At 44.6% G+C, this 26,413-nt stretch overlaps 1 protein-coding gene across 4 annotated transcripts in view; it reads right to left on the reverse strand.

Annotated features, from left to right (window-relative positions):
* The window catches only part of srgap2 (SLIT-ROBO Rho GTPase activating protein 2), a 54,368-nt gene that overhangs the window by 8,899 nt on the left and 19,056 nt on the right, over positions 1-26,413 (reverse strand). For 3 of the 4 annotated variants that reach the window (XM_054616395.1, XM_054616394.1, XM_054616397.1), the window contains exons 2-16: positions 15,866-16,058; positions 9,892-10,054; positions 6,818-6,880; positions 5,042-5,257; positions 4,562-4,690; positions 3,999-4,220; positions 3,737-3,838; positions 3,418-3,615; positions 3,234-3,318; positions 2,524-2,551; positions 2,171-2,201; positions 1,391-1,451; positions 1,081-1,158; positions 830-964; positions 626-731 (exon numbers count right to left, since the gene is read on the reverse strand). In XM_054616395.1, coding sequence (XP_054472370.1) covers positions 626-731; positions 830-964; positions 1,081-1,158; positions 1,391-1,451; positions 2,171-2,201; positions 2,524-2,551; positions 3,234-3,318; positions 3,418-3,615; positions 3,737-3,838; positions 3,999-4,220; positions 4,562-4,690; positions 5,042-5,257; positions 6,818-6,880; positions 9,892-10,054; positions 15,866-16,058 — 1,810 coding nt within the window. Of the gene's footprint in view, positions 1-625; positions 732-829; positions 965-1,080; positions 1,159-1,390; positions 1,452-2,170; positions 2,202-2,523; positions 2,552-3,233; positions 3,319-3,417; positions 3,616-3,736; positions 3,839-3,998; positions 4,221-4,561; positions 4,691-5,041; positions 5,258-6,817; positions 6,881-9,891; positions 10,055-15,865; positions 16,059-16,973; positions 17,042-26,413 lie in introns of those variants that run through there. The other variant, XM_054616396.1, reaches the window with a different exon arrangement.

The raw sequence follows: 26,413 nt of genomic DNA on the forward strand, positions 1-26,413 counted from the left end.
TGTGTATAAGTTGCTCAGCCGAGACGGTTTTGTGTGCGAGATAAAAATGTAAAGCAAACCTGATGGAGCCTGAGGCAAAAAAGCTTCCGGTTCTGTGCAAACGCATGTGTAATTAAATAAATATGAACTTTCGAAGAATATTGACGTAGGCCTCAGTGCAATAATCTTCTCTTGTTTATGTTTCTATCATAGATCATTTCCTGAGACTATGTCACAGGGGCGTATGTTTAATTCACTGGTTGTTTTTTTGAGAATGCAGCACTTGATGTTCAGCTGCTACCACGTTACTTCAATCTCGCCTTGTCTGAAGGCTTCATCCACCATTTCTGAAACTGCAACAACAACCAAACATTTGGCCTCTTTTGAACAGTAGGCCCGAGGCCTGAGGATACACCGAAACTCAAATATAAAAAGTGATGATTGTCACACCGGTTATACTGTGTACAATGTAAGTGTGAATGTCTTTCTTTGTTTTCTAACAATACATAACTTACATTAGAGTCAGGATTATTAACTGAGATGAAAAAAATCTGTCATATTCCAAAAACTCCCTTTTATCTTTTTATTGACAAAACTCAGACTGGTATACTTTAGTGTCTTGGCGTGTGTGTGTCCTGCTACTCACTGGTTGAGGAAGGAGAACAGGTATCTCATAATGATGAGGGTTTTGCTCGGCAGAGATTTCAGAACTTTCTTAATGTGCACTGCCCGCTCCTGAAGGCTCTCCATAGCTGGAAAATAATACAGCGATGACACATAAGCGATTACTCACACAATCAAGCACATAAATACAAACTCACACAAACATACAAAAGGACAAGAGACTTACAGACACAGGATATGAGGTCATGGAAGACTTCCTTTGGGAAGAGGGCGTGGTCCAGTCCTCTGAAGTAGAGCTTCAGGACGCCAGCAATGGAGTCCATGTCGTGGTCATTCTGGTCCCCTGCCAGCGGGTCCTCACCTAAATACGGACAAGAAGACAGAGAGAAGAGGGAGTGTAAGAGAAAAGATAATAAAGTACTGGAAAAATTCAGTTTGTCTAAAATGCTCAGGTTTCCTGCTGGATGGCAGTCTTACCTCGCTCAAAGGCATTCTTGATGTCATTGACTTCCACCTGAGAACCTGACACTCTGAAGATGCCCTCATGCTGCAGACCTACACAGACATAAACACACACTGGTGTTTAAATATAGTACCTATTTTCATATTTTGGGATTTTATAGTTCTGAACGGTTTGCATTCTCATAGTCTCAAGCCGAGACGTTCTGGTAAAATTCCCAGATTCATTTGATCCAGAACCAATCACACTTGGCTTGACAATGCAACCAATCAGTGCACAGGAAAAGCTGATGCTAAACCTATCACTTCACTGGAGGATTCCACTCACCATGGCGACTGATGAAGCGGATGCAGCTCTCGACCATCAGAGGAATGGCCTCACCAGACTCCTAAAACAGGGGAAGAGGAATTACTCCCGATGGAGGAACACAAGACAGGAGACCGGTACGGAAATAAAACACATCTTGTCAGGAGGATTTCCGCACACAAGTCTGCACACGCACACGCATCGATGCACACATTTATGTGTGCCGGGAGAGGGTGGGCTGGGCACTCAGCTGTTGCTAGGAGACGGAGATTTTTCCTTTTCCCTTTGTTTGTTTGGGGTTCCCAGAAATCTCTGGGAGGTAAGGCCGTGGAAGGTATTTTGGCTGATTTATGTGCCGATTGTTATGTGAATCCCATTGTGGTTTTAATAATTTGAAAACCTGATATCATTTCAAATAAACAATCAATTGATTTTTTTGCAAATTGAGAGCTGGTGGCCAAAACACAAGCTACCCACAAGGGGGAGCCACAAACATTAGATTCTTCAATGGAGCAGTTGCTTTTGATCGCAAAAGTGATGTTTCAGATTGCATGCACCAGCAGGATGTATGGATTCAACTGTAGATACAAATATAAATAATTTGTGTATTGGATTATGTTAAATTTGAATTATGTGGTAAATACAAAAGTGCTGTCAACCTCTAGGTGCCCGTAAACCCTGCAGGCAGAAAAAAATGTGAGAAAACATGTGGCTCGAGTTAGAGTCAAAGCTATGGCGGCTCTAACTGAGAAGCTGACAGCCGCTCAGAAACAAAGACACACACTTATGACAGATAATTACCTGCTTCCGTACCGCCGAGTTTCTCCGTCCACTACACAGAGGGAGAGAGAGAAACGGCACTCTGTCATTATGTCTCCAGAGAAAGTCTATTTATACTCGCAAACTCTGGTAATGCTCTATTTGTACACACAGACACATATGCACATGTGTTGAAAATACTTATAAACAGTGACGGGGAAAATAATAGCCCTGGCTGCCAAGAAATCTAGCTTAAACACTGCTATGGTATATGCAAGCGTTTGTGTGTGTGTGTGTGTGTGTGTGTGTGTGTGTGTGTGTGTGTGTGTGTGTGTGTGTGTGTGTGTGTGTGTGTGTGTGTGTGTGCGCATATTTCCTTCCTTCACCACACCTACCTGGCAAGGCAACAGTCAGTCTTCTGACCTAAAGGAGAGAGAAACAGGAAGAGGGGGAGGGGAGAGAGAGATGAAGACAGTTAAAGCAAAAGAAGGACACATAAACCGCTTCAGATGGACAGAAATGGGGAAACAAACTTCCTACTTCAGCTGTGTGTACACACACACACACACACACACACACACACACACACACACACACACACACACACACACACACACACACACACACACACACACACACACACAGTTAAGGAGGTTTTCCTGCAAGGTTCTGGAAATGTAGACACATTCGGCCCAAAGGAATCCCCCTCACACACACTCTTAAACACACAGCTGCATCCACATATGGTCACTGTCACTGTGACCAAGCCCTACACTCACTCACTCTTACACACTTACACACACATACAGCTTGTGATTATTAGATAAATTAAACCCGCTCTGCTTCCCTGCATGTGGCCTGATGTGTCCCATTAAATCACTCATGTCTCTGATCTGCTCCCTCTTTCGCCTCGGGGCACCAGGCCTTTCCCTGAATCCATTTCCCTCTTACTGAGGGGGCTCCCAGTAACACACACACACACACACACACACACACACACACACACACACACACACACACACACACACACACACACACACACACACACACACACACAGGACAATGTCTAAAAGGTATGAAGGACATTTATGACAGTCCCACTCACTCTCTCCCATGGTCTTGTCGATGAGGTCATGCTTGGCCTCCAGCTTGGTGATAAGGTTCCTGCCTTCCAGAAACTCCTTCAGCTTCTACAACACACAAAGACACACCGGGGTCACACATGTATTCCCTTTTGTAACTGCACTAATGCTCCGGACAAATCATCGGTGACCATCACTAGCACTGACCGTGAAGTAAAACTGCTCCGTCTCCTGCTGATTGGCCCGTCGTTTGGCCAGACTGGGCTTACTGAGATAGGATTCACTGAAAGTGGACTTGACCGACTCCATGCTGTTGCTGTGGTGGAAGCACTCCGAGACGTCGTAGTCCTCCACCGTCACCATGTCTTGGATGGTGGACAGAGTGGCTTCCATGGTTTTCTTCACCTGATGTGCAGCAAGGAAGAGAAGAAAAAGAAATAAAGAAAATGATGTGATAACCACACAAAATAGCTGCAAGGGGTGAAAGGTGAATTCCTATTGTTAGAGGAAGCAGAAGATGTCTGACCTCTTCATTCTCAATCTTGAGGGTGGAGAGGCGGGACTGCAGCTGCTGACACCTCTGGAGCAGCTCGCTTTCCAGCGGCTGCTGTGCACACACCACTCCCATCTGCACTCAGAACAAAGCAGACAGGGAGACAGTTAACAATTTAATATAACAGCATCACAAAAATAACCATCCCAGTAGACATATTTAAGCTTCAAAATTAGGTATTTATCACTGAAGAAAAACACGCCTAATATTAATGACTCAAGCACTAGAACTGTACCGTGTCTCCCATGTGAGACTGGAAGTCAAAACGAGCAGGGGGACAGAAGACGTTATTGTAGGTCTCCATCATTTTCTGTTTGTCCCCGTTGGCCTCCAGACTCTCTGCGGCGGCCTCCAGCGTCTCCAGGCCAGAGTGTTTGGACGTCTCGACGTTCTGCTCTGCAGATAGGTAGGTCCTCAGGGCGCGGTGCAGGCTTGCATGGTAACCTAGGTCACAGCACTGTGACACACACAAAAAAAGTACATAAAACACAGATGGCATGGCATTCAGACAATGTTGGGGAAAGAAAATCAAGTGGACAGGTGGAGGACATGTCAGTGGACAACACCACTGCGATGAGAGGAGTGTTCGGAAGCAAAGAGACAAAGGGGAAAAAACATGCAGAGAGGGCGACCAGTCTGCTGCCTTCATTAGGAGCACTGAGGCTAATGTAAGGAGACTAGCCGAGGGGCCAACGGATAGAGCACAGGGACACTGGGATACACACACATACACGCACACACTCTATGTCTACAAATGTTAGCCGCTCTCACAGAGTAACATGACGTGTTTATACTCACGTCAATGATGTCGGAGAGGTCGTGGATGTAATATTTGAAGACACAGCTGTTGGTGGCCTCAAGAGCCAGCAGGTACTCATTCCTGGCCTTGATGGCCTTCAGCTTGTTCTCTGTGTACTTAGCTTGTCTCTGATAAGAGAGAGAGAGAGAGAGAGAGAGAGAGAGAAAGAAAAAGAGAGATTGTAAAGGAAAGAAGAAGGGTAGAACAGATTAAGAGAGGGAAGGAATAATAATGGTGTTAGAGTGAAACGCCTCAGTATTGATTATGGATAATAAGAACTGGTGAACCATGTTTCTGTGACAGCCCCAGCTGTGGTAGACAAGGTTAGCAATAAGCCAGTCGTGCAGTCATAAATCATTAATGAGACACACATTGTAAGTCAGTGTGACAACAGGTGGAGCACTCTGAAACAGCTTTCCTCTCTCTACTCGCTGCCCCCCACTTCCCCCACTTCCCCCATCAGGCCCGGCCCGGCTCACCTTCTCTTTCATCTTCTCGATTTTCTTGACGCTGGAGCGCCGGACGGGCTTCTCGTCGGCCTTGATGCTGGCCAAGGTGTCAGGGGAGCGCGGCGTCTGCCGGTCGTCTTGTCGGCCGGAGCGTCCCATCTGCTTCTCCTCCTGCTTCTCCGCGTCCTTCAGCTTGGACTCGGCGTTCATGCTGTCAGTGTTGTACATGTGGTACGTCTTCATCACCTGGGAACAAAGGCAAACACAGGTCTGCGATTTAACCAGTGTGTGTCTTACTTCGGTTTTTGGCTCTGGATCAATAGCGGGATAAAGCCAGTCAGCATAATGAGAGCAGAGCACTGAGGCTCAATACACAACCAGCACAACATTCAGATAAATGCTGTTGCTGGCACTCAAAAATATTTCAGTGAAGGAGTCACACAACCAGCTTCCTCTACTCTTCCATACTACTGCACTCGAACATGGTGGTACGAGTTTGATATAAAAAATGAAACACATGAAACAAGTGTGTGTTTGCAGGGTCAGCCTTATTCCAATGACCACCACCAGAGCCATCATTACACTGCTCTAAGCCTTCCACAACACTGCAGACCGATACACTAGTCCGTCTATGAGTATGCATGTGCGCGTCACTCAAACCAGATCTATTTCTATCGCTTACTTTATACTATAATTACAGCATAAAACCTGCTTTTATGGGCCAAGCTGAGCAGCTAAACCGTTGCTTGCTTCTCAGAGATGTGCTGTGGGAGGAAACTTTGCCTGCCCACACACACACACAAACACACACACACACAGTTATTGCCTCAGTCCTTTTGGCAGTACCATGGACATGTGTAACCAGACGCTATGAAGCCGCTGGCAGAGTGAGAATCCCAAAACAACCGACAGAGATGAGGATGTTGTGAGGATGTTCACAGTAGCATGACTACACAGTATACTTATTCTCATTCTTTATAGAAAGTCTATCAACAAGAGTCTAGAATGTTTACTATGATCAACAAGATTTAGTTTAGCATGTTAGCATGCAAACATTTGCTATTTAACGCTGAGGCTAATGGAAATATCATTAGCTTTGCAAGTATTTGATAATAAATCAGAACGTTGGACGGATTTAAATTTAAAACTGATGATGGTGCTTACTGGAAACCCAATGGATCACCAACTAGTGTTATTTCAATTCAACTGAGGGGACCATGAATGTTAGCACCAAAATTCAAAGCAACTGATTCAGGGAATTTCACTCAAAACCATAAATGTCCACCTGCATGGATACATCTCCAAAGTCATTGGGCTTCATCCTCTGGGGATAATGATTGTTTGAACAACAGATCATGGCAATCCAGTAAATAGTTGTTGTTTTTTTAAAGATATTTCAATCTGGACCAAAGTGGTGGACAGACTGAACAATGGTTTTCCCTGGAGCCAAGTCTCTAGTGTGGCTATAAATCCTTAATAACTGTAGCCAAGGTAGCCAAGTGGCCTGTAATGTAGATAAGCTTTTTTGTTGCCAGCTTATGTTATATCTATGTATTTGTATCAGAATTTATACTTGCAACCTCTCCTTGTAGTAACAAACTTTGCCCTTTTGGTTTTGAAATATGTTGAATAAAGCACTTTTTAAAGCACTTTTTAGCATCCTATAACACCTGTGAGGAAAAGACTGCTAACCCGGACATGACAAGTGCAACGCTCTCCCCATTGAGCAGCACCAGATACAAGAGACCAAAACCCATAATTATGGATCCATATTCTGTGATTTGCAATGTCAGTGGTTTCTCTTACCGTGTAAAGCTCATTAAGAACTTTCATCAGGTCCTCTTGCAGCTGTACGCCCACCTCTTTGCTCTGAAGGGACAGAGAGAAAAAAGACGGATTAATGTAGCTCAGCGTCATTACCTGCAGCTTCTACCGTCCGCCCATCTACCTGGTCATCTTTCTACCAACTGATGATGATCCTCACCTGTTGAGTCATGTGGTCAACCAACTGCCCCGCATCATCAATCAAGACTAGATTATCTGGCTAATGGGAGCGGAGGAGGTAAATGGATGTGGATTTTCAGGCTGCGGATAGATAGTGATCTTTACAATCGGGCAGGGAGGAAAAGACAGAGAGGGCAAGAGGAGGACAGAGACAAAGACAGAGGGCAAGATGACGAAGTTGAAAACGATTTTTTTTTTAAAAAGACAAAAGAGGGAGGATAGAGAGTAATACAGAGACTGCCAGTCTCCAGACATAACTGCCGGGAGCCACGAGTGACTGATGACTTCACAGCAACCCATGGATCAGAAGACTCCACACGCATGTACACAAACACACAACTGCTTTCACAGCTCCTACTATACTTTTAAAAAGGACACCATTCAGACTTGGTTATATCCATGACGCAAAGAGAGGCATAGACAAGGTACAAAGGAAACATGTGTGCACAGATCAGACATACACAACTAGAACTGACTTAACTTGAAAAACCAGACAGACGGGGAGGGGATAAAGGAGGAAACTGTTCGAAACAGTCAAATAAAAAATAAGTTTAAGGAATGCAGGATGAACAGATTTCTCCAGCGCAACAAAAATGAAGGTAGGTAAGGTGGAGGTTGTCTCATGAAAAAAAAGGAGGAGAAATGGATGGGAGAGACAATGTTTACTGATGGAGAGAATTGGTAGGGTTATGGAGAAAAAAGGAAACAGATATCATAATGAGGAACCAAGGGAGAAAGCAGCAGGGATGTGATTTAAGGTAGCGAAGCAGCTGAAAGAGGTAACAGGATAACTGAGGTGGTTTCCCTCTCGCTCTTTAAAGTGCTGTGGGAGTTTCATATTAGGTGACAACAAGGCGGACTACAGCCAATCAAAAAGCAATCACCCATGCCCTCCTATCTATCAACTTTGGATCTTGACCTTTGGACTTCTCCTCTTGCCTGTGGTCGTCTGTCTGGCTTGGCAAAAAAAGAAACAGGAACTAGCACACTTCATTGGCCCATGATGTCTGTGGTCCAAGTTGAGACTTTGTATTAATTAATAGAGTTTGACTCATTAGTGCTTCCTCTCTTTCAGTGACGAGATCTCATAAACACTCCCGCTGTGCTAACAGTTTCAGTCTGTACTGTTTTCCAGACGGGCTGAGATGAATGTGATGACTGCTCTAATATGAGTCGTGATGTACGTCACAATGACTTGTATTGTAAATGAACCAAATTTTCTACTTAATTTGCCATCAGAGAATTCTCTTTATGTGCACAGACAGTTTATGACCCAGACATGATGGAAGCATCCCTCGTGCCAAATAACAAGCAGCGTCTCAAAAATAGAAATCAGGGCCCATGACTTGACCCAGACTGAGAAAAGGGGAGAAAGTGGTTTTTTTGTGTACTGGTGTATCAGATGAGGGAGGATGTTTTTGTGTGCTCTCATTGCCTGCCATCAGACAGTAAAATGAAGTTCAAAGAAACCTATCAGGTTGAAAATCAGCAGCCTCTGCCATGACATTCCAGGCACAGACTGCTTCATTTTGTCTTCCACACACACATTTATCTTACTATACTTGTGAGGGCTTTCCGCTGATAACATTCTTACACCCTAATGCTTAGCCTTCCTCACTTTATTCCTTACCTCACACTTAACCCATTATATTTGAACCTTAACCCAGTACGAGGCTATATGCACTCATCCTTTAAAAAAGTGAACGATCACACAAAATTAAATCTCCTTTTAGAAATTGTTAGCCGATTTCTACAAGGGGAATCATCGCTCTGAAAGTCGTGCAGAACAAACAAGGATGCACGTATATCAAAACATGAAAAGTAAGTAAGTTTACACTAAACAAATTTATCTTTACATATTTATGAAACTTGCTCTGAAACCAAGCTGTTAAAACTTCACTAGATAAGATGTATAAAGGTCTTAGATTGACTGAATTCCTGCTTTAATCTCAGTGTGATGCACTGACCCTTGTGCATTTGGTCTTAGTGCAGCGCCCGTTAGGAAAGGGCTGATTGCTTTTCCCTTGATATTGCTGCTTGTGGTGTTGTTGAGAAACACTCATCCCTCGTTGACTCAGAGGAAGTGACGAAGAGTTTGGTTGTAATGTTAGCATTCCAGCATCCAGCAGTAAAAGTGAACTGCAGTTAATTGCTGCTGCCAGAGCACCGTAGCTTGTTAATTCAAAATGCATTAATATTGAGTGTATCGCATGAGGAAATTGCACAAACTTGGACACTACATGTCCTTAGATACCCAGCAATACAGCCGCCAAGTGTGAAGTAGATCTGATGAACGGTTCTCAAAGATATGCCAAGGACATGCATAAATACATATGTAGAGACAGAGATACATTGCTTTATAGTTAGATATGTCCTGCCCGGAGGTGTATGTCTCTCTACAAGGTCACAGTAAGCTCTGATCTCCAGAAAAATCTCTTCATCCCCCCCTCTCTGTTCTCTCTCTCTTGTCCTCTCATGTTGCCCCCTCTCTCAATCCCAATTCCCTCAGTTCACTGTTTATCTGTTCTTCCTCTTCATTTCGTCTTTCTCACCTCATCTATTTTCTCTCAGACTAGCAAGGCAGAGATAAAAGGAGACAAGAATGAGACTACTGTATGAAACACAGACAACATAAACTCTCCTGGTCTGAGGTTCAGCTGACTTGCCACCAGTCAATAAATCAGCCAAGACAGTAAACAGATGCTCTACGGAGACAGATGGACAAGGCAAAAAATATGGACATGGACTCAGCTTATTGGGCTTAAGTCCAACTGTGTTTGTGTTTGTGTGTGTGTGTGTGTGTGTGTGTGTGTGTGTGTGTGTGTGTGTGTGTGTGTGTGTGTGTGTGTGTGTGTGTGTGTTTGAGTGTGCGTTACCTTCTTGAAGAGACGCCCTGAGTCCTCGCTGATCTGTGCGAAGCGGGGGATGATGTTGTTGAGGTAGAGGTCGGACAGAGTGGCGTGGTCGCGGCTCTCCCTCTTCACCTGAAGCAACAACAGGTTCCAGCAGTTCACGGGGGATAAGATGCTGTGCTCCTTCCTGCACACAGAGAAACAGAGTCTTAAAATGTATTCAAGGAGCTCCAAGCACCTTTTTTAAATGACTAGCATTAAGTCCCTTTCATCTTTTAATTTCCCTTTTTATCCTGCTGATAGATGTACACACACACACACACACACACACACACACACACACACACACACACACACACACACACACACACACACACACACACACACACACACACACACACACACACACACACAGGCCTACTTCATGTAAAATGTAGAGACAAGCATACACACCGTTGTTCTTCTATCTTTGTGAGGACACTCATCGTCATAATGCATTGAACTACTACTAAATATTTTAAAACCAAGTCAAACAGGCTCTTGTAGGTCGTTCCCAAAGTGAGGACCAGCAAAAATGCCCTCACTTTAAAAGGTCTAAAACTTAAATTAGTCCTCACAAAGATAGCTGTACCACACACACGCACACTCATGGTCGGCGAGCCAGCCCAAACAGGGGATTCAGCCAGGGTACAAAACCCAGCAGGAAGAGGTAAGACTCCCCCACAAGCACAGCTGTTGCAGAAAGGAATAAGAGAGAAAGGAGAGAGATGTGAAGGAGAGACAGAAGTAAAAAAACACTTAAAAGAATGTAATGATTTCACAAAGAGTCTAATAGCTCAATACTGTTTCATTGTCTTTGCTTCAAGTGCCCATTAAGCCATTACACAAATGCAAGGCTGTCAATGTCCTGCTTACAGAACAACACAGCCTCTTTTAGAGTGTCTACGAACAGTGTGGCTGTGTGTGTGTGCGTGTGTGCGTGTGTGTGTGTGTGTGTGTGTGTGTGTGTGTACAGTATGTGTGTGTACAGCATGTGTTATGGATGATCCATGGTTGATCTAGTGGGTAAAATGGATTATGACTGAGTTTAAGTGGATGAAAGAAGGTCTTTGTGCCGTTAAGAGCAGCTTTAACTGGATAGAAACAGCCAAGAGCTGCAAGGCATTTACATCACACACACGTGCACGCACACACGCACACACACACACACACACACACAGATGGGGGTGAGGAAAAGTAGAGCAGTGACCCAAGCATCCACAAGGTCAGACTGACAGAGAAAGTCTTTGACCGTGGCTTATGGAGAGGGGGTAGTGTCCGTGGGGAGGTGCGTGTGTGTATGTGTTTGTATGTATGTGTGTCATTGTGTGTGTGTGTGTGTGTGTTTGTGTGTTTGGGAAAGTAGGGCCTGATGAGATGAGTCATAGACAGTGATGTGATACGCTGGTACTCGCTGTCACTGGTCAGATGGTCAGATGACTAACAAAATAAACAATTACAATTTCAAGGGTAGGATTTAAAGAAAGATTCCCCTACACACACACACACACACACACACACACACACACACACACACACACACACACACACACACACACACACACACACACACACACACATTATGAAGCCCTAATGTGTGTTGTATACTAAACTTGAGCAACGGTCATGTGGACACACGTGTGTTTGCATCACTTTCTGCTCCAACTTCTCTCTGCAGCCTGTTTCTTTTCCTGTGTGTCTGTCTGTCTGTCTGTTTGCACCCGTTGCACGACATTTTGCTCGACTAAAAACGGGGCAGCAGTTCCTCTATTATTTACTCAATCAACTGGCGTCTCCGCTTCCATGTGACATGTCGCCCTCAGCCCACCAGCGATCGCCATGGTAATTGCACTGCAGCACGGGACAAAATATCACCCAACTCTCAGCTATCACAAGGTAAACACGGAAATGTCACTGGCCCTCTGAAGGTCACATGGTACAGGCCAGGCACATAGTCATTCTTTAGGTCAGCTGCTGCCAGCGACTCACATTGGAGGGAAAATGCTAAATTGGTCATTTACATTCAGGATCAAAACATTTAGCATTAAACAGGGCATCCTGCTGGCAGTTTTGTACAACTGACGCTACTTGAACAGTTTAATGCGCTGACTGAACTGCAGGATAGGTCCAACTGCTCTGATGAGGCAGCTCTTGTTTGAATATCAGAACAAAAACATGTTTTTCTATGTCTGTCTTTTGAAGGGACTGTGTTTGTTAGTTGTGGTTTTGTTTTTTTGCAGAATGTTTTTCTGTTATTGTTTTTTTTTTTTTTTTTTTAAAAACCACTTGAAATCTGGAACTAAAATATAGAAAAAATATGCATTGTGGCATTTTATGATGGAATTAATTCATTTCTGTTAGTAGTTTGCTTATAAACTTCATAAGTACAGCTGTAATATTATGACATTTAATAATAATATCAAGCCCAATTCTAATGACGATTTTTTATGAATTATGGTTCTTATTGAATCTTGGTTCCAATTACTGGTTAAGTATTTTAATAATAAACCAACAGGGTATCTGGAAGGAGCATTTTCATTAGAGTTATTGGCCTTGAAGAGCAGTTTGTGGATAAAGATGGGGTATTTTGTGAGACTTTTTCAGTAAAAAGGTAAAACAAATTGTAAAAAAAAAGATGGCCTCTTTATTGCCAAGCTCAAGGTAAATATTTACTCATTTACACTTGTATTTACTTGAGTTGGAAATACTAGCATGAGCTAATTATGGGGTATAGTAATTATAATGACTGTGGGCATCCAAAATGTTGTATTCTTGCACTATGCTGAAGGAAATGCTGTGCTATTGAAATCTGCAGAACAGATCCAAGACAGCAATTTTCAGTCCATGTGTGGTCATACAACCATGTGATCTTTAGAATCAGAACACAAAACCCACATTGAAATAATATGTCGCTGCAGCCTAGGCTACTGTGAGGGTCTGCAGCGTGTCAACAGTGGAGCTGGCTTAATATTTAGCACAGAGAGAGGTTTTGAATCAATGCAACTTGTGAGGGCTTCTCCATGTGACCAATCAGCCTGTCAGCCTCGGGGCACACACACACACACACACACACACACACACACACACACACACACACACACACACACACACACACACACACACACACACACACACACACACACAATTCAGTTAAACCGTGTAACCCTCCACCGCTGCTGTACACAGTCTGCCAAATAGCGGGAATACCAGGGGTCTCCATGGGATCAACACACAACAACCCTCTCACCCTCATTGCTTGGAGCACCATCAATGGCTTGCTGTACGGAGAATCAGCCACAGGCACACGCACACACAGACACACACACACACCTACATTCAGACACACAAAAACACACACACATAACTGGAAAATTGCTGGAATTCCAGCGTGGCACTTGGACTGAGCAGCAGCAGATGCAGGGAGAATGTTAAATGCACAGATGTTGGATGAAGAGGAAAGCAAAAAAGACGAGTGTGAGGAGAGCAGAGAGGTGAATGGAAAGTAAAGCTTGATCACTTAGTCAGTTAGTGAATTGTATTTTTTTATTGCCTTATGACATCGTGACAGATAAGGACCTGAACAGACCGGCTGAGGCAGCGGCAGTAACTGACCCACTCAACAACACATTTTATTCTCTGTCCTTTTGCCCTCCGCTCTCTTCTGCTCTCCTCCCCTCCCCCAATATGCAACACAGGGGCGCGCACACACACACACACACACACACACACACACGCACCCACATTGCAACTGTCTCAGTATTGATCTGAGCTGGAGGGTGTGTGTGTTGTAAATGAGTGTGTGTGTTGGGGGGGTATGTCCTCTTGGTTGGAATTGGGTTTCATTTAGAGGCCCTATCGATCTCTTTTAGTCTGCCTGCGTGTGTGTGTGTGTGTGTGTGTGTGTGTGTGTGTGTGTGTGTGTGTGTGTGTGTGTGTGTGTGTGTGTGTGTGTGTGTGTGTGTGTGTGTGTGTGTGTGTGTGTGTGTGTGTGTGTGTGTGTGTGAGAGCATGGATGTGGGTTTGCCCCCAGCAGAGAAATGAATGTTTCTGGAAAAGTGCAAGATGCAGGAGAAAAGAAGAACGAGAACAGTGCATGGGGAAAAAGAAAAAGGAAGGTGGCTGTGGAGGAGGTCATGGTTAACAGGAAGCCAGAGAAAGATGACAAGCAGAAAAAAAAAAAAGTCCGCTTGTGTTTCCTCTGCAGCAAAGGACACATGATACTGCTTAAATCAAATAAAATGAGAGGAAGAATGTTTCTCCTGTTTGTTCTCTTAGAAACATAAACATATTCTCTTAACAATTTATTTTATAAACCGCAGAATAACAAATGTTGCAGCCAAATGATACACTAGGGTCCTAAGATAAAAGATGTTGCAGCTGCACAATTATTGATTTATGATTGTGTTCATTGGTTGATGAATTCACATCATCAGTAGAGCTAAACTACAATCTTAGTAATTATATTGATAAGCGTATCTATTGTGTCTATATCACAAAGAGTAAAAAAAAAAAAATCTGGATTAATTGTGTTTTCCGCCTCATAAAATGTTTGTACTGTTTATACAAAAATTGCTTAAGTGCCATAATCTGATAAAAATAAACATTATGGGTTATTTTTTTAATTAATTGCTTTTGTTTCTTGCACCTTGGCTCTTGAAGATGCAACAGAGATATGCATGGATGGATGAGGAATGGCACAGCTACTGAAGAGGTCATCTTTGTTTAATCCAACCGCCACCATTCTGAAGAGTAAAGACTCACTGATAACGCACAGCTGGCCTACAGATCGTGACACACTTGGTGCGGCTACTCCTGTCCCCATGGGTTGTTTGAAAAACAACGCAGTATTGCAGTAATGATGTATTAATGATACTGCAGTAATGATCACAGAGCCCTACAGCCCCTTTAAACCAACGGCAGTGATCGGTCACTTTCATCGAAAGGGTTTTTGCACGTGTTCTACCTTAAAACATCCTAAGTGATATTTCAGCCGATTTCCAAGTCACACGATAAAGCACGGAGGAGTGAGAGGGCAAGTAGGCATGATTCGCTAAAAAGGCACCTCTCTGCCTCTATTTATCTGTAACTCCACTGAATGTGTGTGTGTGTGTGTGTGTGTGTGTGTGTGTGTGTGTCTGTGTGTGTGTGTGTGTGTGTGTGTGTGTGTGTGTGTGTGTGTGTGTGTGTGTGTGTGGTAATGATTAGTTAGCAGTTCAGTGTATCCTTCCCTACAGGGAAAAATGCTGCTCTCCTCCACCAACAAAACAGATAAAATTATACAGTGTGTATTTGAATGCATATTATGTGTAAATGAGGGAGTGACTGAGAGAGAGACAAGAGAGAGCGAGACCTTCTTTGGGGGAGAGAATCCCTGTTTGGGCAATGTCAAACACACAGCAGGACACAGCGAAGTAGTCAGAGCACAAAATCACCGTCTGGCTGTTTCTGGCAAAATATACGGTTACACACACACACACACACACACACACACACACACACACAAGCATACACAAACTCACAGGACCTCCCTGATAACAGAAGTGAGCATTCTAAGGAAATGTTCAATCTATAAATCAGTTGGAGTTTCCATTATATCAAACTGGGAAGCCGTGAGTGATGAAAGTCTGTATTTTCCAGACTGGCACACACCAATATGGCCTCCCCAACATGCCGCTTGGTCTTTTTTTATTATTATTAGTGTCTACTTCTCTTTTCTCAAGAAGGAAGTCACTAATCTTGAAAGCGCTCTCACACTGCTTAAAGGGAAAAATCATGATTATTTCCCCCTAATCTTTACATCGAATCTTAGCTGTCTATGGCACTTAAAGTAAACAACAAGTAAGTGTGTGTGTGTGTGTGTGTGTGTGTGTGTGTGTGTGTGTGTGTGTGTGTGTGTGTGTGTGTGTGTGTGTGTGTGTGTGTGTGTGTGTGTGTGTGTGTGTGTGTGTGTGTCCCATACTTGAGTAGATGGTCCTTGGTGCTGCGGGTCTTGGTGAGGAACCTCTCCGCCAGCTTCTCAAGGTTGCGGCTGTAGTCGACCTCGATCTCTGCCTTCTTCCTGAAAAAGTCCTGCAGGTCCTGCAGCAGCTGCACCCTCAGCTCACACTGCTGATCCAGACACTTGAGCTGCTCCACCAGCTGGGCACGGATCTCTGTCGGGGTGAAAGAGAGAAGGAGATGAGTTTAATGTCTTTGTTGGATATCATGCAAACCCCAATTCAGGTTAATCAATCACACTGAGGCCACAAAGGACAGCCGACACATTTTTCTCAAATCAAATTCTCTAAAGAATGTGAACTACCTGCAATTATCCATACAGCTGTGTACATTACTGTTCCAAGTGCAGTGCTATCATCAAGTTACGTGCCATAACAATGTGTAATGAAGTCGAAAGCATTTTCCTCTTCCCATCTGATGTGGATGAACTGAGCTCTAGTGAAACACCTGGCAGGGCCCTGACACAGCAGCCTGGAGTCTTGGCTGAAATCCACTCCCCTAAACCATAGACTGCAGTGCATGTGTGTACATCATCATATTTATATGCATTTGTGTGTGCGTGATCAGCTTTTTCCTCTTCCACACACACACACACACAGATCTCCAGAGGCTGTCATTTATCCCAGCTTATCACTTTTCATTTTTTCTCCCTCCTCCATGCTGCTCTCCAATCTGGGCCTTAAATTAATAGAGTGCACTCAGTACAGACACACTCAGTAACCATATTCAATCACTGGCAACGAAAAGGTCCTCTGGAGAGTCCGGCCCACTGCAGTTATAGACTGGGACACACCAAGCGTCTGCAGCAACATGTGCACACACACACACACACACACACAGACACCCATGGACGCACACACTATGATGGCGATACGCTGGATGTGTGCTGACAGATGACAGATTAATGCTATGCTCTCATAGCTGCCTGCCAATGCTGAGTCGGCTGCACAGGCATCCTTTTAAAGAGTTAAGAAACAACACACACACACGCATAGAGACACACACAGAGACACACTTCTCCAATCGCCAGCCTCTGCAGTTGTATCATGGGTAGTTTACAGCTGTCCTACCTTTACAACGCTGGCTGTAGAAAAAGCGGACGGTTTTGGCTTCCATGTTGGCTTCAGTGCAGGTTAGACTCCCCTCACATACACATTAATTCATTCAAACACACACACAATCACAGGCGGGCAGACAGTCAGCCATCCGTCCGGCCGACAGCGACCTTGCCTTTGTGTTTAACAGCTGAGAGAGCAGTTTCTCATTACCACAAAGAGAAGTGGGATTTCTAAAAGTGTCTATGATCACCCCGATCCCACCCCCGAGTCTACCCACTTCTCTCTCTCTCTCTCTCTCTCTCTCTCTCTCTCTCTCTCTCTCTCTCTCATAAACACAGACCAAAACATTGTGCCACTCGGCAGTGGCTGTGTCCGCTCACAGTCATTCTGTACTGATTAAAAAGCCCAGAACGGAGGAGTTTTGCGGCATTATGACACTGCGGCGCAAACACTCACACACGCAACAAATAAATCCACACACACAGTCTGCGTCTGTGCTAATGACCTGGTGTGAGTATCTGATTTGACAACACATGTTATTGTCTGTGTGTGTGTGTGTGTTATATTTTTTTCCCTCATTGCGCAGTGCTGTCAATGATGGGGAGTGAGTCAGTGTCCCGCCTCTCAAGGCTGCGACACAAAACCTCGAGACGTCGGCCTTGTAATTAACCGACCCAAGGCAACAACACACACCCCGTGCACAAACTAATCCAGCTAAAAACAAGCGCTCCTATCCATAGGGAGTGAAATAAGGTGAAGGAAAGGATAAGGTAATCAGCAGAGGGGTGCATCTTGAGGGGTGGAGGATACGTGGAGAGAAAAGGTGACATCAGTCCCATGTGACCCCGATGTTTAGAGAGCAGGTTTAATGGGGGGGTAGTTTAATTTAACAGGGAGGCCGTGCACTGTGCCCCAAAGCCCCTCTCAGGCCCCTAACAGTCCCATTAGGATGAAGAGCGATTCTGGCAACACGCTCCATTTATAAAATATATGGCTGTGCGACTCAACCACAGCTAACCCCGAGCTCTCCGCACTATACCTTGTTGATACTGGCTGTTAAACTGAATTTCCCTGAGAGGTCTTTAAAAAGTCTTTATCCATCTAGACGGCGTTATCGCCCAACAGGAGAGGAGTGTTGGCTGTGATACGGAGAGCTTGGTACAGCTAAGAGGAAAGATGGATGCGGGTCGTCCGGTCCACCTCATCCCTCTGTAATGGTCATCATCCCCCCCGAGCCTGTAAGAAGTGGGATGTGAACTGGAATGTGACGCCTCCACCCCCCCCTCCAGACAACCCGCCAGTCAGATTTTCCAGGCAGATGAGAGCAGGTCTTGTAATCAGGCTCTGGGATTCTACTTTACTGATGCTCTCCTTTCTCTTTTTTTCCCTCCTCCTCCTCCTCCGTCAGTAGCGGTGAGGGCCGTCTGGCTCTGTCTCTACGAGCCTTGTCCATATTCACTTTTCACTTTGTTCACCAGTCCCACCAACACCATAAACAACACAAATCTGCAGAAGAAGATGGACGCAAAGCTTTAAAGCAGCTCCTCCTTTCGTTTTCCTGCATAAACAGACCGGTCTACATGCAGCGCTCGTTGACCTTTAGAAGGTATCTAGCGATGTCACAGTACATCGAAATCACCATGGCCACTCCTTCTCGAGTGGCAGACAATACCAGTCAGCATCTGCAATCATTCACATGTGAATAAACTGAGCAAGCTGATGAATCCCGCTTTAAAAATAAGACCAGTCACCTACGCCAGAGGCATGACAGTTAGGGCGCGCGTGACGGGAAGGAAATGTGACGCATAACTAATGTTTTGACGTCGGAATCTTTTTCACGGTGGAACGGTAAACGAATTGTGCCTTCACAATAGCAGTGGTGTTCATTCAGACAGATAGTGTGGCGGTTTACACAGCGGACAGATATAGGACAAGGTAGATGCTTCCGAGACGAACAAGACAACGTGCTCGGCTGACGGTAATGAAAAGAAAATATGACGAAGCCCATCTCGCTCTCTTGGATTCACAGTGCAGTGGGAGATGATGGGAGACCAGTGTGTATTTTATATGTCTGAAAACTGTGTCAGCTGACAGTATGAGTCCCAACAAATTAGGAAGACATTTAGAAAACAGAGGAATTAGCAGTTTTTATTTGCACGTCCAAAACCATGGATACAAAGGAGAAAAGTTCATGATCTTGATGTTATTTCATAGGAGGGGGATAAATGTTTATTCCTCCAAAGGAACAGAATGACAGGAAACGTTTGAGAACCACTAGTTTAGTGCAACGTTGCTGGCGTAGAGCTACATATATAAATACTGTAGCTACGTACATTTACTTACGTATAATTCAACATCAGACAGTCTCATATGTCATATGGAGCACTGTTTTTGTCTTTTTTAAGATCTGTGTTTGTTTTCCTTCTTTTATTCCAACACCAGTCATAGGAGCCACCTGTTGTTTTGGCACTGAGTGGAGATGAGTGGGTGGTATCGTGTGATAAAGTGCGTGATTGATTACCCTCCATATGTCTGGCTCTCTATGTAGGAACAACTTGTGCATGAAATCTCTCTCGAAACCATTTCATCCAAAGCTGCCCCTCCTCATCATGCATTATTGACTAGTTTGCTTATTCCGACCCAGAAAAGGGAAGATGAAAATAGAGCGAGATGATAGATGGAGACAGTGTAACCATACTAGAATGACATTACCGCCGTGGTCAATGCCTGCTGTAAATTTTGCATTTGGCAGACACACTCCTGCATATAAATATGTGATGTTAACTTTAAAAAGGAAAAAAAAGTATGGAAAAGGAAATAACGATGCTGCCAAAAGGCAACCCAACCCGCCACATAGTCCTACTTTGGCAAGCAAGATGTGGAGGATGAAAGTCAAGTTTTCCCTGCAACATTACCTTTTATAGCTGAAGTTAGCTTTTGCAGCAAACATACCACCAGCTTTAGGCTGTTTCTTTGGAAGCTGACAGAAGTGATGGCAGCCCTGGATGCTGTTCAGAGCTGGCCTAGATACAGGAGCTGTACATACTGCTGCTAGCACTCATTATACCTGAAAACACCTTGGGCTATGGGTACAACACACACGCACACGCACGCACACACACGTGACACTTTGAGTCCAAGCTGTCACTCTGAGGTGTTTGGACGGCAGCTCTCCAGCCTGCTCTTGGAAGCCCCGCCCCCAGATCAGTCCTGCTCTATTACTGGACAGGTTTGTAGAGACACACACACACACACACACACACACACACACACACACACACACACACACACACACACACACACACACACACACACACACACACACACACACACACACATGCATGCATAGACTTTCACACACACATGGCAACTGTTAAACAAGTAGACGTGGTGAATGTTCGTGACTAGGCTTGAACTGGCTGGAGCATGAGTGTAAGAACAACAGAGGAAAACCACACAGACACAGATGACAGGTCAGTTCAGTAAAAGGAAAATGACCCACATTTTTGTAGTTTTTGACAATGATACCTGTTTGTGAATACAAAACTTAATTGCAGCAGTAAGGATACATTTATTTTAAGTTTTTCTCCCCTGGTACAGTTTTTTATACTGAGCACTAAAGCGATACCAGTGTCATTGAGTCAGTTGCCCAACTATGACTTAAAGAATATAACTGGCTGCAAAAACATTGTATGTTCCCAGATCTCAGCAATTACTTTGGCGAGTCCAGTGTTGTCATAATCGACATAAACAAAGGTCAAAACTAGGGAAATGAGACTAAAGTTGTAGAAACCGGGATAATCTTTTAAACACAAACCTCTCTGCCAGCATCGGAGTGCCCCAACCTGTGCCAGGTAATCACTGAACACCGCGGGAAACACAATGGCACACTCAACCGTTAACTAGTTCTAGGAAATCCAAGACAACCAACCAGGTGATCTAGCTTTTGAAGAGGTAGAATATCACCCATTCTGTTTGTGTTTTTGCGTGTGTGCGTGCGAGCATGTGTACACACTGTGTTTATGAAGTAAGGCCTGGTCTTTGTTGCTCCGGGGGCTGATACTGCAGTACAGAGCGGCGCAGGAGAGGAGGGGGAGCAGAAGGGGGGTAATGGTTTAGAGTTGTACCACGGTGAGCTCATACTATTGTCCTCCGAAGAATGAAAGAAGCAGAAAGAAAAGGAGAAAGAACAGAAAGCAGTGTAAAGGGTGAGTAAGGGTGGGGGGGGGGGGGGGGACACTGCGTCACTGTGAATAATATGTCCATTCATCCCTATACACACAGGAAGAGAGGACAGGGAGAAAGGAAGTCAGTCCGACCAGTTCATTTGCCAGTAGGGAGCACACGGGAGGGTAGGGTCATACTAAAACAACTACAGGAAGCATGTCTGTGTGTGTGTGTGTGTGTGTGTGTGTGTGTGTGTGTGTGTGTGTGTGTGTGTGTGTGTGTGTGTGTGTGTGTGTGTGTGTGTGTGTGTGTGTGTGTGTGTGTGTAGCAGGATGGGGGGTTGGACTGAGTTGTGTGTGTGTGTGTGTGTCTGTTTCTTCAAATAAAAAGGCCTGAAGAATAACAGGCAGCTGTGGAGTTCACCAATATAAACCTCCGAACCCGAAACCAGGCAGGAAGAGAGACAGAAGGAGAGAAACTGGGCCAGAGGTTTTCAGGTTAAGGGGGGGGGCAAGAGAGTGTGTGTGTTTGTGTGTGCGCAAGATGATGGCGTGGCTACTATGGGACGTGGTTTTAAGGAAGTTGAATGAGAAGGTAGTCTGAAGCCTCAGGTTGCAGGTTGTAATTCCTAATAAGATTCTTCAGAAGGGAGGAATCTATTAGTTCCAGACATGCCTGCCTAATACTGCTGCACTGTGTGTACACACACACACACACACACACACACACACACACACACACACACACACACACACACACACACACACACACACACACACACACACACACACACACACACACACTCACACACGCGAGTGAGGAGGGGAGCAGAGGAAAAGATAGAATTACAGTACAGTAAGTGTTGGAGGGAAAACTATTGCAGGAATGGAAAGATTCCAGCCAATGTCTTTTCCTTGGGTCTGGACTTTCTTCTGAAAACAAAACACACACACACACACACACACACACACACACACACACACACACACACACACACACACACACACACACACACACACACACACACAGACTCACACACTAAAACTCATACAAGCATTTCCCCTCTCACACACAGTTTGAAACCTTTAGGAAAAGCAGTGTCGTCTTAAGGAGGCGAGTTAACAGGTTTGGTGACTTTCAGACATGGAAAACCCTGCTGAAGCCAAACCAGGGCAGACCTGCTCCGTGAGGAGAGAGACGGGCAGAGGATGAGAGGGATATAAGAGCTACTCTGTGCTGTGCCTGAGCAGAAATAGGTCAATAACTGAAGTTTTTATGGGGTTAAAGTTAATGTAGTCCCTTTGGTTAATTTCAGTTCTGGCCCAACTTCATATTGGAGAATAAAGTTCTGTAGGACGCTTTAAGCCGGGCTAAGAAAGCAAGACTCTGACCTCCCAGTCTTAAGTTTTCACACACCCACAAAAACAGACCAACACCCTGCACCCTGTCCTCGACTAACACTCATAGTTGATTTGATCGAGAGATCTGTAAAACTAAGTTGCTGCACCAACATTCACAAAAAAAACTCGCTGTGACTGCTAAGACCCGAGCAAGTAGCGTCTACATCATCGTTTTAAAAAAAAGGTCCACGGTTTCCCTGTCCACAGTACACAGTAAAAGATATGCGTTTTTAGAATGGAAACGTAGTGTGGATGTAGCCTAAGAACAATAGGACCGATTAGTTGACTAATCAGCTCGGCACACGGAGTCTCTGCCATGATGGACAGGAGAGTGGACTTGATTCTTATTGGTGTGTGGAAATCAACATTACTTGTCCATGTTGCACCCTTCAGGGAGAAAAGAGTAAAGGGGGTGACAGGGAGGGAGTTATTGCGGGGGGCAGTACTCAGCGGGGGTAAATTCCTTTGCACTTCTACTCAGATCAGGAAGTCATTAACCCTTTACTAGCTAGTGGGAGGCCTCATCCCCCAGCTGGATGAAGGTGTGTGTGTGTGTGTGTGTGTGTGTGTGTGTGTGTGTGTGTGTGTGTGTGTGTGTGTGTGTGTGTGTGTGTGTGTGTGTGTCTGTCGAGCCATGTGGGCTCTCGTCAGGGTTCCTTGCACTCCGTGAGCTGGGTGCACAGGTCAGGGGTCATGGGTCGCGAAGCTACCGGAGGGAGTCATTCTCCCACGTCAACCAACTGGTGGAAAACACCTACAATGATAGAACTATCAATTTCACCTCAGACAAAAGTACTTTTAACTAATCCTGCTACCTGAGTCTACGGTTATATACCATCAGTCCTTCCAGGAGGATATTTTACATCGCAGCACTTAACCCTCCTGACACCAGCAGCCCTTTAAAACCCCCTCATGCTCTGACTCCTCTCCTGTGGAGGCAGAGGGGATGCAGCGTTGGAGATTGGGGGCTGGGGTCCCTCTATGCATAATGAAAAAGGCTGCTTATCAAAAGTCAACCAGCTCCTCACCCATTTACAGCCCCTGCCTGCTCTACTAACCCAGACTGGAAAAGGCGATGACAGAGTGTGAGTGTGTTGGGGGAGGGGGGAACGTCTCACACACACTGAGGATAGATGAGATTCAAATGAGATTGGGGCTGCAAACAATAACTATATTCATAATGAATCCGTCGAAAATGTTTAGACTAATGGTTTAGAAAGAGAGCTGAAACAATAAGTGAATTAATCAGCACCTTTTTTCGATGAATGGTTATTCATTTAAGTCATTTGAAATGCTAAGCATTTCATTTTGTCAGCTCTTACATGTGAGAACTTGCTGCTTTTCTTTGTATGATGTGATAGGAAACTGAAAATCTTTGGATTTTAAGCCCTGGGTTGGACAAAGCAAGGAATATGATAACATCACACCTTGGGCTTTAGGAAATAGCGCTGAGATTTTCTTTCACAAATGATTTTCAAGTCTTGAAGTAGCTTGTTTAGCTGAGAAACAGCGAATTTGCAAAGATACAACGGAGCGAATCGGCAAAATAAATTGATAATTGATCAGATTATTAAAGTTGTTGACTAATTGTTCAAGAACTAAATGAGGTTACACACTATCTATCAATTACTAAATTCACATGACGTGAGACAGGCCTCCGGGCTAATGTGTGTGTATGTGTGTTTATGTTGCTCATCCTCAAGGGTACTTTCCACCTGGTGTCACCTCTATTTCCTGTCTCTGCCGGACACAGCCATCTGGGCCTCAGTCTGTTCCAACAGCCTTCATCTCTGTCTCCTCCTCTCCATCACACACACACACACACACACACACACACACACACACACACACACACACACACACACACACACACACACACACACACACACACACTTCGCCATGGGGATGAAAACCATGACAGTACAGTGACCTACGCCATCTGTCTGAGGAGGAATGGTTAGGTATCAGACAAAACCACACACACATATTATACCATCCTAAACCAGCAGGAGACAATATTAAGCTGAGCTGTCCCACTGTCTGTATTTGTGTGTGTGAGTGTGTGTGTGTGTGTGTTTGCAGTGTCTTTCCAGTGTTTCCAAATGACCAATGCAGAACACCCCCCTTTAATCAGCTTAGCAGCCAGTCGGGGGATTTGTCTAATCCACAGCAGACAAGATGGGAGGGAGCCCACTGCGTGTGCGTGTGTCTGCGTGAGTGGTCTGTCTGACAGTGTGTGTTCAGAGTTGATTCAACCTCCACAATCTTGGACAGCTCTCTCTTTAAGCATCCGGCATTACAAGAATCATCCAAGACACGGGAGTCCCTTCAGACAGCCCCGGATGGGCGTGGGACTTCTTTCATGTGCAGACACATCATCAGGTGGGTAAAGGTTCATTCTCGTCTTTATTAGCAGGTTAATACTCGTCATACTGCCAGTGAATGAGTGACAGTGTGTAATGACTCCCTACTTCCAGATTAAACAGTCATCAAATCGTTCCTTCATCCTTTTTGATGTCGTCAGAATTAAACTGGTCAGCACCAATGACTCATGGAGACCTTGACGGCTTTGTGTGCATGTGCGCATGCCCGTTAAGGCCCCCCTGAGGGAAGCATCAGCGCTTTGAAGCCTAACACAGTGTGTAATAGCCTCACTCTGTCGTCTAATGGCTGTGTATGACAGCCTCTGTCACACAGCAAACTGTACACACTCGCATACATACATAAACCCCAGTGGGGAAAAGATGCATGGTACTAAACATGTGTACGTGACCGGTATGTATGCGGCAAACTCTTATCACTGGATTCCACGAGACATCAGTGGCACGCCGAAAATGTCCGCAGGGAAAACATTTTAGAGATGGAGATAGAGGATAAAGGGTAGAGTTGAGAGGAGAGGGCGGGCAGCGGCACCGCGAGTTAAAGGCCGTAATCTGCTGATGGCTGCCGATCCTTATCGGAGCGCCAGTGGAAGGCAGCGAGCCGGGGGGGGTGGGGGTGGAGAGAGCAGGGGAGTATGTTGCATCAGACAAAGGATGAGACCAAGAACAGCCGTCGATAGCATGAGATACAATCGCCTACATCCACCTTGAGGTCACATCATGGCCGTTTCCAGCTACAGCTACAAGCTTCCTCCCCAGACAGAGGTGAGGAGGGTATAAGACATAGTGACGCAGTGGAAAGAGCGCCAGCCACATGCAGATGTGGCCTACTTAAAGATACAGTCTGTGTGTGTGCATATGTTATCTTTATCCTGATGATTTTCATCCTCTGTGATCTTCTCACAACTTTATATTTCTCATGTATCAACAGCTGATGCCTGCCACCATTGCCTTGTAGGAGATAAGGGATAATTGTAGCATAACAACATGACTGCTAAAAAAAACTTTGGTAAAAAAATTGATTGGTTAATCAACAGGAAAAGTAACAAAATATTTAAAAATATATATTATTTGTGAAAAAACATTTCAAACAAATGTTGCTTCTTTTCTCTATCCTTTATCACTGCAAACTGCCCGTTCTGCAGACAATATGTAAATATAATTTTTAAAATGTATTCAACAATTAATTAACTAAACAATGGTAAGATTAACAGATAAGGGAACTAATCATTGGTTGCAGCCCTAAACTGTAACATTAAATGCACTAATATAAAACTCTCCTTAACATACTGATCTGCCTGCATGTGCTCACAACGTATAAATTGCACAATAAAGCTATGAAAGCTTCGGTTGTATGGAGGTTAAAGCTGTAGATCAGAATTAGGGAACTGCGTGTGAGTCAGTTGAGTGGCTCTCAACCCGTCATCACCGAAGGCAAAAAAAGCTGAATCAGGATCAGCCTATGCAGCAACTAAAATCCCCCCCCTCCCTTTTTCTGCATCCT

The sequence above is a fragment of the Anoplopoma fimbria genome, chromosome 17 (genome assembly GCF_027596085.1).
Source record: "Anoplopoma fimbria isolate UVic2021 breed Golden Eagle Sablefish chromosome 17, Afim_UVic_2022, whole genome shotgun sequence".
Lineage (NCBI taxonomy): Eukaryota > Metazoa > Chordata > Actinopteri > Perciformes > Anoplopomatidae > Anoplopoma > Anoplopoma fimbria.